This window comes from Haliotis rufescens, unplaced genomic scaffold (genome assembly GCF_023055435.1).
Source record: "Haliotis rufescens isolate VD_foot unplaced genomic scaffold, xgHalRufe1.0.p SCAF_36, whole genome shotgun sequence".
Lineage (NCBI taxonomy): Eukaryota > Metazoa > Mollusca > Gastropoda > Lepetellida > Haliotidae > Haliotis > Haliotis rufescens.
The window spans coordinates 3944295-3960118 of NW_025964068.1; the positions used below are offsets into that span (position 1 = coordinate 3944295).

Genomic DNA, 15824 nt, shown 5'->3' on the forward strand with positions numbered 1-15824 from the left:
ACACAGACAGGTCACTCACACTTACACAGACAGGTCACTCACACTTACACAGACAGGTCCCTCACACTTACACAGGTAGGTCCTTCACACTTTCACAGATAGGTCACTCACACTTACACAGGTAGGTCACTCACACTTACACAGATAGGTCACTCACACTGACACAGACAGGTCCCTCACACTTACACAGACAGGTCCCTCACACTTACACAGGTAGGTCACTCACATTTACACAGGCAGGTCACTCACACTCTCACGGGTAGGTCACTCACACTCACACAGGTAGGTCACTCACATTTACACGGGTAGGTCACTCACACTCACACAGGCAGGTCACTCACACTTACACAGGTAGGTCACTCACACTTACACGGGTAGGTCACTCACATTTACACGGGTAGGTCACTCACACTCACACAGGCAGGTCACTCACACTCACACAGGCAGGTCACTCACACTCACACAGGCAGGTCACATACACTTACATGGGTAGGTCACTCACACTTACACAGGTAGGTCACTAACACTGACACAGACAGGTCCCTCACACTTACACAGACAGGTCCCTCACACTTACACAGGTAGGTCACTCACACTTACACAGACAGGTCCCTCACACTTACACAGGTAGGTCCTTCACACTTTAACAGAAAGGTCACTCACACTTACACAGGTAGTTCACTCACACTGACACAGGAAGGTCACTCACACTCACACAGGCAGGTCACTCACATTTACACAGGTAGGTCACTCACACTTACACGGGTAGGTCACTCACACTTACACAGGTAGGTCACTCACACTTGCACAGACAGGTCCCTCACACTTACACAGGTAGGTCCTTCACACTTTCACAGATAGGTCACTCACACTTACACAGGTAGGTCACTCACACTTACACAGATAGGTCACTCACACTGACACAGACAGGTCCCTCACACTTACACAGACAGGTCCCTCACACTTACACGGGTAGGTCACTCACATTTACACAGGTAGGTCACTCACACTCACACAGGCAGGTCACTCACATTTACACGGGTAGGTCACATACACTTACATGGGAAGGTCCCTCACACTTACACAGGTAGGTCACTCACACTTACACAGACAGGTCACTCACACTTACACGGGTAGGTCACTCACACTTACACAGGTAGGTCACTCACACTTACACAGGTAGGTCACATACACTTACATGGGAAGGTCACTCACACTTACACAGGTAGGTCACTCACACTTACACAGACAGGTCACTCACACTTACACGGGTAGGTCACTCACACTTACACAGGTAGGTCACTCACACTTACACAGACAGGTCACTCACACTTACACGGGTAGGTCCCTCACACTTACACAGACAGGTCCCTCACACTTACACAGACAGGTCACTCACACTGACACAGACAGGTCACTCACACTTACACGGGTAGGTCACTCACACTTACACAGGTAGGTCACTCACACTTACACAGACAGGTCCCTCACACTTACACAGGTAGGTCCTTCACACTTTCACAGGTAGGTCACTCACACTTACACAGGTAGGTCACTCACACTGACACAGGAAGGTCACTCACACTCACACAGGCAGGTCACTCACATTTACACAGGTAGGTCACACACTTACACGGGTAGGTCACTCACACTTGCACAGACAGGTCCCTCACACTTACACAGACAGGTCACTCACGCTTACACAGACAGGTCACTCACACTTACACAGACAGGTCACTCACACTTACACAGACAGGTCACTCACACTTACACAGACAGGTCCCTCACACTTACACAGGTAGGTCCTTCACACTTTCACAGATAGGTCACTCACACTTACACAGGTAGGTCACTCACACTTACACAGATAGGTCACTCACACTGACACAGACAGGTCCCTCACACTTACACAGACAGGTCCCTCACACTTACACAGGTAGGTCACTCACATTTACACAGGCAGGTCACTCACACTCACACGGGTAGGTCACTCACACTCACACAGGTAGGTCACTCACATTTACACGGGTAGGTCACTCACACTCACACAGGCAGGTCACTCACACTTACACAGGTAGGTCACTCACACTTACACGGGTAGGTCACTCACATTTACACGGGTAGGTCACTCACACTCACACAGGCAGGTCACTCACACTCACACAGGCAGGTCACTCACACTCACACAGGCAGGTCACATACACTTACATGGGTAGGTCACTCACACTTACACAGGTAGGTCACTAACACTGACACAGACAGGTCCCTCACACTTACACAGACAGGTCCCTCACACATACACAGGTAGGTCACTCACACTTACACAGACAGGTCCCTCACACTTACACAGGTAGGTCACTCACACTTTAACAGAAAGGTCACTCACACTTACACAGGTAGTTCACTCACACTGACACAGGAAGGTCACTCACACTCACACAGGCAGGTCACTCACATTTACACAGGTAGGTCACTCACACTTACACGGGTAGGTCACTCACACTTGCACAGACAGGTCCCTCACACTTACACAGGTAGGTCCTTCACACTTTCACAGATAGGTCACTCACACTTACACAGGTAGGTCACTCACACTTACACAGATAGGTCACTCACACTGACACAGACAGGTCCCTCACACTTACACAGACAGGTCACTCACATTTACACAGGTAGGTCACTCACACTCACACAGGCAGGTCACTCACATTTACACGGGTAGGTCACATACACTTACATGGGAAGGTCCCTCACACTTACACAGGTAGGTCACTCACACTTACACAGACAGGTCACTCACACTTACACGGGTAGGTCACTCACACTTACACAGGTAGGTCACTCACACTTACACAGGTAGGTCACTCACACTTACACAGGTAGGTCACATACACTTACATGGGAAGGTCCCTCACACTTACACAGGTAGGTCACTCACACTTACACAGACAGGTCACTCACACTTACACGGGTAGGTCACTCACACTTACACAGGTAGGTCACTCACACTTACACAGGTAGGTCACATACACTTACATGGGAAGGTCACTCACACTTACACAGGTAGGTCACTCACACTTACACAGACAGGTCACTCACACTTACACGGGTAGGTCACTCACACTTACACAGGTAGGTCACTCACACTTACACAGACAGGTCACTCACACTTACACGGGTAGGTCACTCACACTTACACAGGTAGGTCACTCACACTTACACAGGTAGGTCACTCACACTGACACGGGTAGGTCAATTACACTTACACAGGTAGGTCAGACAAACTTAGAAATTGAACATGTATGTACATGCCAACTCACTCATTAACAATGTAGACACATACTTTTACATAAAATGCTTACACATACGCTACCATGGCAGCTATTTATAATTTGTCCTGATTGCCCATGACACTATGTGTGATGTTGATTATGCTCTGAAAGCTATCAAGTACTGGTACCATCTCAAAGCATGTACAGGGAGCTGTCCTATTGCTGGTCATTTGTTATGGATGTTTGCATATTCTTGTTCCCCCTTTTGGACCATTTCAATAGGTTTGTGCAAATATTCCAGAAAAGTTCAGATGGCTCTATTTGTATTATTTCCACACCCCTGGAATTACTAATCTCTTAATAATCTCTGCTTTATGTAACCTTCTACAACTTATTTCACTACGTCACCTCCTTTACCACGACCCCCCATTACTCGTTATCTTGAAGAAGTGTTACTTTGCTGGAACCAAGAGCTTGTTTATGTTGTTCTTTCAGCCTTGTTGTTGGCTTATTGTAATGGCAATGGCAACCTCTGTCGAGCTCTGGTCCGGGCTGGGGCTTGCTTTGGTATCATCAACAAACAAGGTCTCAGTATTTTCAATGCTCCAGTTGCCACCAAACAGTTGCTGTTCAAGTTGTTAGGTGAGTTTCTAACATTCTTTTTGTTGTGTTTTTTTGTGCCATTTATGTTGTAGTTATATTTTGATTGTGTTGAGTAGAATGTGTTTATTGAATGCACACTGATTGTTGGAAGACTTACTCTCCTTCCTTGTTACTTTGTGATAAACAAGCTGATCTTTTCTTTTATGAATAGGTCTTTCTTGAAGCAAACCTAAAGAATTCAAAATAATGTTAGATTACATTAAGTAATACGTTACCACTGTTATACCGAGGCTGTTGTCTCCCACAACTGCTGCTATAGCGAAGTCTACCACAGAGATCTCAAATACCTCATGCAGCATGTGCGTAGCCACCCAGCTGCCATGTGACACCCTTCACTCTTGTCTCCTTCGCTTGCTCTAGCAAGACGTGTTTATTAAGACTGCTGAAGCGTTCCTGTTTCCTCGACCATTCGGTGATATTTATTATTGTTTATTCTCACTAATAAACTGTGCTTTTACGGGGCATTTGCGGTAGCTACCCTTGGATATAATTTTCCCGCCAAACGGAAAAAAATTTCCCGCCCTTTTTTCTATATACTTGCAGGGTTCTCGTATGCACGTTGTGTTTTACGTTCCCCTGTTCTAGTATGCTTTGGGGGTTTACATCACTTATTTCTCTATATGTTATATGTGTATGTTCTATATTCACATTGCTCGTTTATTTTCTTGTGAAAATGCCTGTTTGTGAATAATTGCGGTGCGTGTGTTGTAACCATGTTTTGCTCTTTGTTCATAGTACAAAAATGTCTGACATGGATGTGTCGCCGTTATCCACCCCCTCTACCCCTGCAACCCGGAGTTGCGGGGTGTGCCGCAAGTTCTTACCATCTCGGGATCCCCACGATCAATGCCCGCGGTGCAGGGTTCCTTGCGGGGACAACAGGTGTGTCCTGTGCGACGGTCTGGTGCCTGCGGCTTCCGAGCGCTACCAGCTGTATGTGCAGTTCGTTTCCACCCCTGTGGTGGCCGGCTCGTCCGGTCGGGGTCCCCTTGCGGGTACCACCTCCACGGCTGCGGCGGATCCCTTGGCGGCCCTCAGGCTGTCCGGGGATTCCGTCGCTGCATTGCTTTCCAAACTTGTGGACTCAGAAAACTGTATCTCAGGATAGGCCGCTGGCTGTTCTGTCCCCGTGGCCATGGTTTATGACCACGGCTCTGTAGGTTCCTCCGAGGCATACGATGAGTCTTCTGACTTTCCCTGCATCAACCTTGCTGCGCAGGATCAAGCCTTCCTTGGAGAACGCCTTCGCGGCGGCCTCAGGTTGGGGTCTCCCATTGCCTCCACCGTCGTGGAGAAAGGGTTCATTCCCGGTACATGACCTTGCCTTTCCCGAGGCTGGTCCTACCGTGGAGGCCCATGTTGAGCGGTCAGGTGTCCGTGCCCCACCGGCTGCTACGGTAACGCAAGCTACCTTGCAGCAGCTGGACACCCTCGCTCGGCACTCCATGCTTGCCATGTCTCACGGAGACACTTACTTGGCTGCAGCGGCCAGTCTGGTCGAAGGTTCTCCCACGGACCGTGACCAGCGCATTTACAGCTGCCTGCTCGGTTTAAATGCTTTCCTGGAGTACGTTGCCGGGGCTTCGGCCTTTATTTCTGCCACGTGCCTTTTTCTCAGGCACCGGTCGTATCTTGCCGCCTCGGGGTTGGACGCTGCCAACCAGGAAGTGCTCCTTTTGCAGCCTTGGTCTGCGCGGACCCTTTTCAATAATAAAATCCCTGGGGTTCTGAAGGAACAACAGGCTGCTGTGTCTGCCGAGGCCTTTCGTATGCCGACAGCGCCAACTTCGGTTGGCCCGTAGGCGAACCTGAGTAATTGGCCCTGGACAGTTGCGCCTGCCGCAGCCTGTCAGGCCCCCCTCTCCTTCCCCGGTGGGAGCCAGACTCCAGACTTACGGCGAGAATTGGGAACAAGTGTTCGACGACCCGTGGGTGGTCAACACGATACGGTACGGCTATCGGCTAGATCTCAAAGCGAATCCGCCACTCACCGTTGCCCCGTTGGCAGGTTTCTATTCGGAAACCGATCTTCCCATCCTCGCCGATGCCATCGGCAGGTTGGTGGAAAAGAGGGCAGTACGGGAGTTAGCTCTACCAGAAGTAACACCGGGGTTTTACTCCAGGATACTTCTCGTTCCCAAGAAGGACAGTGCAAAACTCAGAATGATTCACAATCTGAAATCGTTCAAAGAGTTTTACCTGCACAAGCCGCCCAAGTTCAGAATGTTGACCTTGGCGGACTTGAAAGCTCTGATCATGCCCCCCGACTGGCTCGCTTCGATCGACCTGAAGGATGCTTATCTGCATGTTCCGATTCACTCGGACAATCACAAGTATCTCAGGTTTGTCTTTGAAGGCAGGCATTACGAGTGGGTTGTACTCCCATTAGGCCTATCGTCCACTCCCTGGCTGTTCACCCGGTTAACCACCCCCACAGTGGGGTTCCGTCACAGGAGGGGTGTCAGGTACTTTGCGTACCTGGACGACTCGCTAGTAGCAAATCAGATGACAGACGTGCTGTCTCATCAGCTCGATTTCGCACTTCGTCTCTTGGAGCAATTGGGGTGGATTGTCAATCTCCCCAAGAGCGAGTTAACCCCCTCACAGAACTTGAAGTTCATCGGAGGTCGGTTCGACACGGTGACCCATCGCCTCTTTGTCCCTCCTAGACCAGTGGCACAAGATTCAGGTGATGATTGCCAAAGTCTTAGCGGTGCAACAGACTGTTCACTTTTGGGAACAGCTGTTAGGGCTACTTGTGTCAGCCCACGACTGCACTGATCAGGGTCGTCTACAACTCCGCCCGCTGCAACGGTTTCTAATCCAGTTGTTGGCGCAGGAGGAGAACAGTGCGACCGTCGCCCTCCCGGATTGGCTCCAACCGCATCTGGAGTGGTGGACAGTCCCTTGCAACGTCTTATCAGGACTCTCTGTATACAGATGCCTCTCTAGTGGGCTGGGGGACCCGACATCCACGGAGTGAATGCTCAACCCAGTAGTGTTTCAGTGGCTGTGCGAACGTCTGGGTCGTCCAATGGTTGACCTGTTCGCAACCAGGTTCAACAATCAACTCCCGTTGTTTGTGTCACCAGTCCCGGACCCGGACGATTTTTTCGCGTTAGACTGGACGGGCATGGACGCTTATGCTTACCCGCCCACGGAGTTAATACCACTCATTCTAAGCCGGCTCCGAGGAGTTCGCTGTCGAATGTTGCTGATCGCACCCATGTGGCCGAACAGATCGTGGTACCCCGACTTGCTGGCCCAGGTCAGTTGCCACATCCACTGCCTGTGAGACCAGATCTCCTGATCCACCCTCACCCGTCAGCTTCATCCAAACGCAGGGCAGTTCAATCTGTACGCGTGGATGTTGTCACCGAGCGTCTGAGGAGTAAAGGTTTTTCTCGTTGGGCGTCTCGGGCATACGTAAGTATGCATCGTGATTCTACCCAGAAGGTGTATAATGCATGATGGGTTATTTTCATGAAGTGGTGTTGTAAACATCACATTCATTCGCCAGATAAGGTATCTGTGCAGGATATTGCTCGTTTCATGTCTCACTTACGAGAGACCCGGAAACTCTCCGGGGGTTCCATTGCCAACTATGTCTCTTCTGTTGCTACGGTACGGGACGTTGCTATGGGTACCAGTCTCTAAAAAAGAGCCGGTGATTCGGGGTATTATCAAGGGTTTTAAACAACACGATCTTAAGAAGGGCCGCCTTCGTTCACCGGCCTGGGATCTTTCGCTGGTGTTGAAATCTCTCAAGGAAATCTTACATCCTGCCGATACTGAGGACAGATCGCTGTGTCCGGTTAGGGCCCTTAAGTATTATCTTAAGGCTTGTGTAACCCTAATCGCACTGCTGACATAACTCGCAACTCGATTGCGTTATGGCTTCATTCTGTCATCAATCTGGCGTACCGGTCTCAGGGGTTACCGGTGCGGGGTCAAACCCGCACAAGATCAGGGCGCTATTTGCCCTGTTCACAGAATATTATGAGGTTGTTACTGGCGTTCTGACTCGGTTTTGGCAAACATTACCTCAGAAAGGTCTGTGATGAAGACGTGGAGGGTGTGCACCGTCTTGGGCTGCTGATCGCGGCACAAGCGGTCATCTAAGGAGTGTGTCCAGCGCAGTTCCGAACTCCACAGGCGTCAGACCTTGCACGGTGGTCAATCTGTGTCGTCTCCAATGTTCCCACCGCCGTGGGTACAGGACACCACAGGTGAGGCGGCTTTTTGTGTGTTTTGTCCTTATTTTAACCTGTTTAACCTGATCTAAGATTTAGCTCACACGGATACTGTGTTCTCATCCGCTGCGGCAATGAAATACCTATCCAGTGGGGCCGTTTGGAGTCACCAATCGTTTGGCAATGACGACTGAGCCTAACGGTATGCGCTTGACAGTGCTTTGGTATTCCTATAGGGTAACGCCTAGCTAGGAGCATACGCATCGAGTGCTGCCGCCTTGTTGTTTACTTCCGCTGGTCGGAAGGAACACGAGCAGTCAGGTTCGGGTTGTAGGTGCTCCCCACCGCCAACTGTGGTAGTCAGCCTCGGTATAACAGTGGTAACTTATTACTTAATGAAATTTGTAGAATTTTCCTATTTGGAATATTCTATAATAATACGTTTCCACTGGGCAGCTGCCCGCCCATCCGTCCCCTGAGCACTTGCTCTTTCGCTAGAGACAAGAGTGAAGGGTGTCACATGGCAGCTGGGTGGCTACCAACGTGCTGCATGAGGTAATTGAGATCTCTGTGGTAGATTTCGCTATAGCAGCAGTTGTGGGAGACAACAGCCTCGGTATAACAGTGGTAACGTATTACTTATAGAATATTCCGAATAGGAAAATTCTACAATTTTCTACATTGATAGTGATTTTCTAGGGTTCCAATCCTGGTTCGCCCCGATTATGTTTCCAGGTTTGTCAGCACCATACCTGTGTTTGTGGGTTTCACCGAAGTGGTAAACGTCTGAGACCTGCATGACTTCAGGCTTTCCTCCCACATTAAGCTGACACGCTGTGATACAACTGTAATCATGTTAAAAGGGGCGTTAAACCAAACTCACTCACTCACTTTCTGGAGTAACACAGAGTTTTAGCTTGCAATCAGCCACGCAAGTTTGAAATAGAGTTACTTGGTAAATTTGAACAAATCAGGAGACTTTTAGCTAGAAAAAATGTTTCCCTGATAAAAGATGTTTCTCTGAGATATTTGTTACCCTGATAAAAGATATGTTTTAGTCTGTTTTCAGTCGTACAAATGGGGTATTTCTCATACCCTTACGTCTAGTCGCACGTTTAAGAGGAACCTAGAAGCTGGAATGTAAACATTAAACTTGTTTCCGTCCGGTTGCGCACGCACCTCCCTATGACATGTCACAAATCTCTCAGCGCGCCTCTGAGCTGGTTGCTCGAGAAAGTCTTTCGAGGTAGACTGCTAGTTTGTATTCTACTAGTGCTTATCGCTTATCTACAGTTGTTCTAATAAAGTAATAATAATAATATGTCTTACCTGTAGACTCCTGGAATGTAATCCTTGGTAATCCATTGTTGTGTTCAACGCGTGTTTTGCTGTTTGACAGTGATTCTACACGTGGCAATATGTCGGGCATTTGTGCCTCGTGTCAACGAAAACTGTCTAAAGTAGACCCTCACAAGTATTGTCCTTCCTGCATCATTAAGGACGGGTTTTCAACGTGTTCGTGGGATAAACGTTGTAAAGAATGTGAGAACTTGTCTTCAATAAACTTTAACTTGTATCTTCGTGCGTTGGCGAAGCGGGCCGCTGACCAGCGCTACAAGCAGAGTAGGACATCTGTTGGATCCTTGGACTCTGCACCCTCCACATCCGGCCCTGGGAATGGCGGGTCGGCCACACCTAACAAATCAGTTGATAAAGGCCCGCCTCAGTCAACTTCTGTTTTCGACAAGTCACGTGACTGTTCGCCTGCTGATGATACTACCCGCACGACTGATCTTCGTCAATTTGTTGATCAAGAGCGTCACTCAACCTCCCCTGTTACGACGGGACCGGGTGGTGACGAAAACCATGAGGGGACTACGGTCCCCAGTTGGTCCGTATCTCGTTCTTCTAACGACGATAGTGACGTCGTGCGGGACGACAGTGGACACAGAAGTCGTTCCTGATTAAGTCGGGACGACAGGTCGAGTGCCTTGTCGAGAGACAGTACACGACACGAGGGCGTTCATTGCCATCGTGGTCGTCGTAGGTACGATTCGGACGATAACTACAATGGGGATCGTAGTTCTTCTACAGTTAGAGATCGTAGCCCTCGTCCCCACGGGGACGTGCGACGTTCTCGCAGGGAGTTTTTGGGAGTTCGGCGTCGTAGTGAAGATAGTGACAGAATGACGACGTCGTCTCACTTTCATGTCGACCCGGCTTTGATAGCCCAGATCACGGCGGCGGTCCTCGCCTCGAGGGCGTCGACAAAGAAGGATACGACTACGTCGGGGGTCCATGGCCCGTCAACTAGTACACCAGCTCCTTCATCTACGCCTCCACAATCGACGTCGATGATGGATTGTGACGACAGCCCTCCTAGGCCTCCCAAAGACATTGAGTTGTTTGCTTGGCTATCTGAGTTATCATAAGACGATGACAAACCGACGCATGCGGGCTTTAAGGTCGGAGATACACCGCAGTCTCTTCAGTATTCTCCTCCCGATGTCTTCAGAGCCATGGCTCACGATATGGACCAGAACTTTGTCTCTGCTCTGCCTGGGCAGAGCTTCTGCAAGCCGCCTGGTCGATCTCGTTACCCGATCTATGGCATGCCGTTTTCGTCACCTATGACTAGGGATTTGGATTGGGGGCTACTCTTCAAGAAACCAGCGCCCTCCAAAATTCTTGTAGAAGACAGGCATTTGGAATCCATGGACACTGCTGTTCGTCACCAGCTACAACTGCTTGCTATGCTGTCGACAGCGATCGAGGCCCTCTCAGTGTACTTTGAGGAGAAAGAACCCCAGGACAAGGACGGCAGGACGGTGCCATCGGTCCTCACCTGTATACAACGGTGGATCTCGGATGTCCTCGCCCAGTCCCGATATGTATCGGGCCAGATTACTACGGCACGTCGCCATGGTTACATCGACTGCACTGACCTACCTGATCGTCATGGCAGGTCACTCCTACGGGCCCCGTGGTCATCGCAACAGTTGTTTGACGGTCGTACCAACGACGTTCTGGACAAGTACTCCAGGGAAGCCGAGCGTGACATCATCATTTCAGCTTCACACAACCTGTCCAGACGGCCACCGGTTTCGAACGCCCCACGACGACGTTACCGAAACGAGAATGTGCAACGGGCCTTCCGTAGGGACGTGCCTCGACAGCCGTTCCGCAAGAGAGATTCCGACAGGAAAGGTCGTCAGGTCTCCTTTTCCAAGTATCCCAGAGGGGGAAAGTGCCAGCGGGGGAGGAAGTGAGGTCCCTTCCCCTGCCGTCGCCGTGGTTGGAGTCTCCCCCGGTGACACTACCTTTAGACGAGCTACCGGTAGGGGGGAGACTTCATCACTATGCCCACAAGTGGGTTTTCCACAACGACCCTTACGTTCAGAACATTTTGACAACAGGCTACACCCCACGCCTGAGATCGACTCCACCACTGACGTCATCCCCGACATTCTACATTCCACCAACGGATCGGCTGACGGCGGCCATCGATTTGTTGGTGGAAAAGGCGGCCGTACTTCGCCTAGGGACATCGGCACCATCGCCGGGGTACTACTCCCCCATCTTTCTAGTACCCAAGAAAAGCTCCACAAAGATGCGGCTTATTTTCAATCTCAAAAAGTTCAACGCAACATACCTCCAACAACCCGACACATTCACCATGATATCCCTCAGCTTTCTGCGTCGGATGATATTACAGAACGACCTCCTCGCCTCCATAGACCTTCAGGACGCGTATCTACATGTACCAATAGCTTCCGAGTTCCAGAAGTACCTCCGATTCGAATACCAAGGTATTAATTACCAGTGGGCGGCCCTCTCGTTTGGAATTTCTACGGCCCCGTGCATTTTCACACGGATCATGAAGACGGTCGTAGAATGGCTCCATCAGCAGGCGATCAGGGTCGCCTTCTACCTAGACGACGGGCTCCAAGCTCACCAATTCACAGAAGCCCTTCAAGAAGAGTTGGCGACCACCCTGAGTCTACTACGGTACCTCGGGTGGATCGTCAACTTTCAAAAGTCGGACTTTGTACCAACTCGGGATCTACAGTACATTGGGATACGCTTCCAGATGGGAGTCAATCTGGTCAAGGTACCTCAAGACCGCTGGGACAAGATTGTCAGCAGCGTTCTGAGACTTCTACATGCCCCAGCGTCGGTGCACACGTGGCAGGAAGTCCTCGGTCTGTTGACATCGGCCCAAGACCTGACTCGCCGAGGACGTCTTCAACTTCGTCCGCTGCAGAGATTGCTGTACCCCTATCTGGAGTTTCCCAATCTCCTGGTTCCACTTCGGGCGCAGCTATGTTGTCATCTGGAGTGGTGGCTCCAGCCGTCGAACGTTTGCGAAGGCGTCTTTATGAGCGAGCCTCGGTTCATACTACACCTATTCGTAGACGCGTCATTGGAAGGCTGGGGAGCGCACTTCGGGGACGACCAAGCGGCCGGGCTGTGGTCGCCAGTAGAAAAGGTCCACCACATCAACTGCCTCGAGATGGAAGCAGTGAATCGGGCGGTCGAGTTTTAGAAACTTTGACTACGTCGGAAACGGCTGATGATACAGTCGGACAACTCCACAGTCGTCCACTGCGTCAACAAACAGGGAACGACTCGGTCGGCGGCCCTTCTGGACCGGACATTCAGGTTCTTCGCCCTTGTCGACGACTTGGACATGGGCGTACGCGCCCGTCACATCCCGGGGGCCAAGAATGTGATAGCCCCAAGTGGTTGCCCCAAGTAGATCTCTTTGCAACCCGGTACAACAACCGCCTCCCACGGGCATGGGACCACGACGCTCTAGCGATATCGTGGGAGGGTCTAGATGCTTACGCGTTTTCGCCAACGGTGCTGTTACCATCGATACTGGTGAAAGTTTGTCAAACGGCCAACCTACGTCTGCTTTTGGTCGCGCCTTATTGGCCGGCCAGAACGTGGTTCCCTGAACTTCTTCAGATCATCGATCAACCACAGTTCCCCTTGCCAGATCGAGACGACCTCCTTCTTCATCCTCACACCGACGACTTGCATCCGGGGATAAAGAACTTCCAGCTTCACGCCTGGGTTTGCTTAAGACCTCGTTAATGAAGAAAGGCTATTCGGCTAAAGCGGCAGAGCTTGTCTCGTCGGCACATTGAGTTACGACTCGTAAGCTGTACAATGACAAGTGGACCACTTTCTCCATTTTCACCAGGTCTCATGGCTTCAACCCGGCGGTAGCGACCCCACCAAAGGTGGCGGAGTTCCTAGTCTCTCTCCGGTCATCTCGGCGTCTGAAAGGGTCGACGATCTCGACATATCTGGCAGCTTTGGCTTCAGTGGTGCCGTCTCCTATGGGCGACAAGCTCACTAAAGTACCGGAGTTGCAGAAGTTTCTACGTGCCTTCATGGTTGAAGATCAGTCACGTAAATTCCGACCGCCGGCCTGGGACCTCAATGTCGTTCTGCGCAACCTGTCTAGTCAGGCTTACGAGCCTCTCGATCAGGTCGCGTTCGACTTATTGTCTCAGAAAACGGCTTTCCTTCTCTCGCTGGCTACGGCTGCGAGAATTTCGGAAATACATGCCATTGACGTCGGTCGGATTACGTTCGATCAGCATAACCATGGCAACGTCCATCTTGGTCTCAGATGGGATTTTTTAGCGAAAAATCAACTTCCTGGCCAAGATTCGAGAATGTTCCACATTCCTTCCTTGTCTGCCATTATGGGCCCTCATGATCACGCTGATCTCACCCTGTTCATGTGCTTCATATTTACCTGCAGCGTTCTGAACAGCGACGACAACATTTTCGACGGCTGTTCATACCGCTCTCAACCAATGCAAAGAAAGAGATTACACGTAATACTCTCTCATTTTGGTTGAGATCGGTAATTCTCAGAGCTTACAAGGCGCAAGGACTCGCACCTCCCACCTCCTCTCATTCGCACGAAGTTTGAGCCATCGCTTCAACATTAGCACTCCACAGTAATTGTTCGCTACAAGCTATTATGGAGGGCTGCTTTTGGAGATCTACTTCAGTGTTTGCTTCGCATTATCTTAGAGATATCTCCACAGAAGATGTTGAAGGACTCAAACAGTTTGGTCCACTCGTGGTGGCACAACAGATCTCTCAGAAAAGACAGTGAATTTGTGTTTTATTCACTTTGGAGTTTTTGCTCGACACTTCGTGACATATAACAGGTTACAATAAAAGCTGTTGGTGAATGTACGCATTCTTATGTTTTTTTTGTTGCGTGCAGTACTTCTGTTTTTTATTATGGTTATTCGGTGTATGCATCGTCTTCCCATACTTAATAGTACTGCTCGTATTTTTTAGTTACCTTGTATACTGCGAGTTGCTCTGTAACTAAATTATGCGCCGACCTCACTTTGATCCGGGTTCAACTGACGTGTGCAGTTGTCCTGTCGCATTGATAATTAGTTGTGTGTCGAAGAGCATTAACCATGCTATTTTAGTTACCTTGACTATGGCGAGTTGTTCTGTAACTGAATTATACGCCGACCACACTTCGATCGCAATTCAACTGACGTGTGCAGTTGTCCTGTCGCTTCGCTAATTAGTTGTGAGTCGAAGAGCATTAAAACATGCTGTTTTAGTTACCTTGTATACTGCGAGTTGCTCTGTAACTAAACTATTCGTCGACCACACTTCGATCGCAGTTCAACTGACTCGTGCAGTTGGCCTGTCGCATCGATAATTAGTTGTGTGTCGAAGAGCATTAACCATGCTGTGCGTTCGTGATAAACAACTTGTCTCATCCGTGCATCTGGTCGAATGTTCTATTGTCACTACAGGGGTGAGGAACTTGGTACATTCGACGTGAAAGTGGTCACTGCCTGATTACTTTCCCGACCCTCCTTCCAGTGTTCCGTCGAATTCTACCCATTTGTAAGACTGAAAACAGACTAAAACATGGGTTTTTCAGATTAAAAACGATGTTTTATTGGTCTGTTTTCAGTCGTACGTTCCCACCCAGCCATCCCAACAGGGAAGTAATCCAGTCCATTCCTGCTTGATGGCTTATTCTTCGAGATTTGTGACATGTCATTGGGAGGTGCGTGTGCAACCGGACGGAAACAAGTTTAATGTTTACATTCCAGCTTCTGGCTTCCTCTTAATCGTGCGACTAGACCTGAGGGTATGAGAGATACCCAATTTGTACGACTGAAAACAGACCAATAAAACATCGTTTTTAATCTGAAAAACCCATTTCCCTGATAAAAGATGTTTCCCTGAGGTCAGATGTTTCCCTGGTTAAAGCGGTTTTGCTGATTAAATATGTTTTACCCATAAAAGATGTTTCTCTGTGATCAAGATGTTTCCCTGATAAAAGATGTTTCCTGAGATCAGATGTTGCCTCGTTGAAGGTCTATCCAGGAAATGATTGCCATGTTTTTTGTTGATGTTAAGACAAGATAGTCAGTAGTGAAAAGAACAGCAAACTAGAATGGACTTCTTCGAGTGAAACAAATGGCTTTGATTAGCTTTCAGGAAGATAGTTTTCAATCTATGATTTACAAAAGTCAATTATGAAGGGGGAATGTTTAGTTCCTCACATTTAATATCGGAATTACTTCATCAGTATCAAGAGAGTCCCTTTTTTGTTCCCCACATACTGCAGAAAGGGAAATTTTATTTAATTGTTTGTATTCCACTGCGCAACACAGTTTTTATCTGA

General features: G+C 49.4%; 1 protein-coding gene across 1 annotated transcript in view; it reads left to right on the forward strand.

The window, feature by feature from the left end:
• The window catches only part of LOC124147762 (rabankyrin-5-like), a 68471-nt gene that overhangs the window by 45904 nt on the left and 6743 nt on the right, over positions 1–15824 (forward strand). The window contains exon 21 of the mRNA XM_046518518.2: positions 3768–3914. Within this exon, the coding sequence (XP_046374474.2) occupies positions 3768–3914 (147 nt within the window). The remainder of the gene's footprint in view (positions 1–3767; positions 3915–15824) is intronic.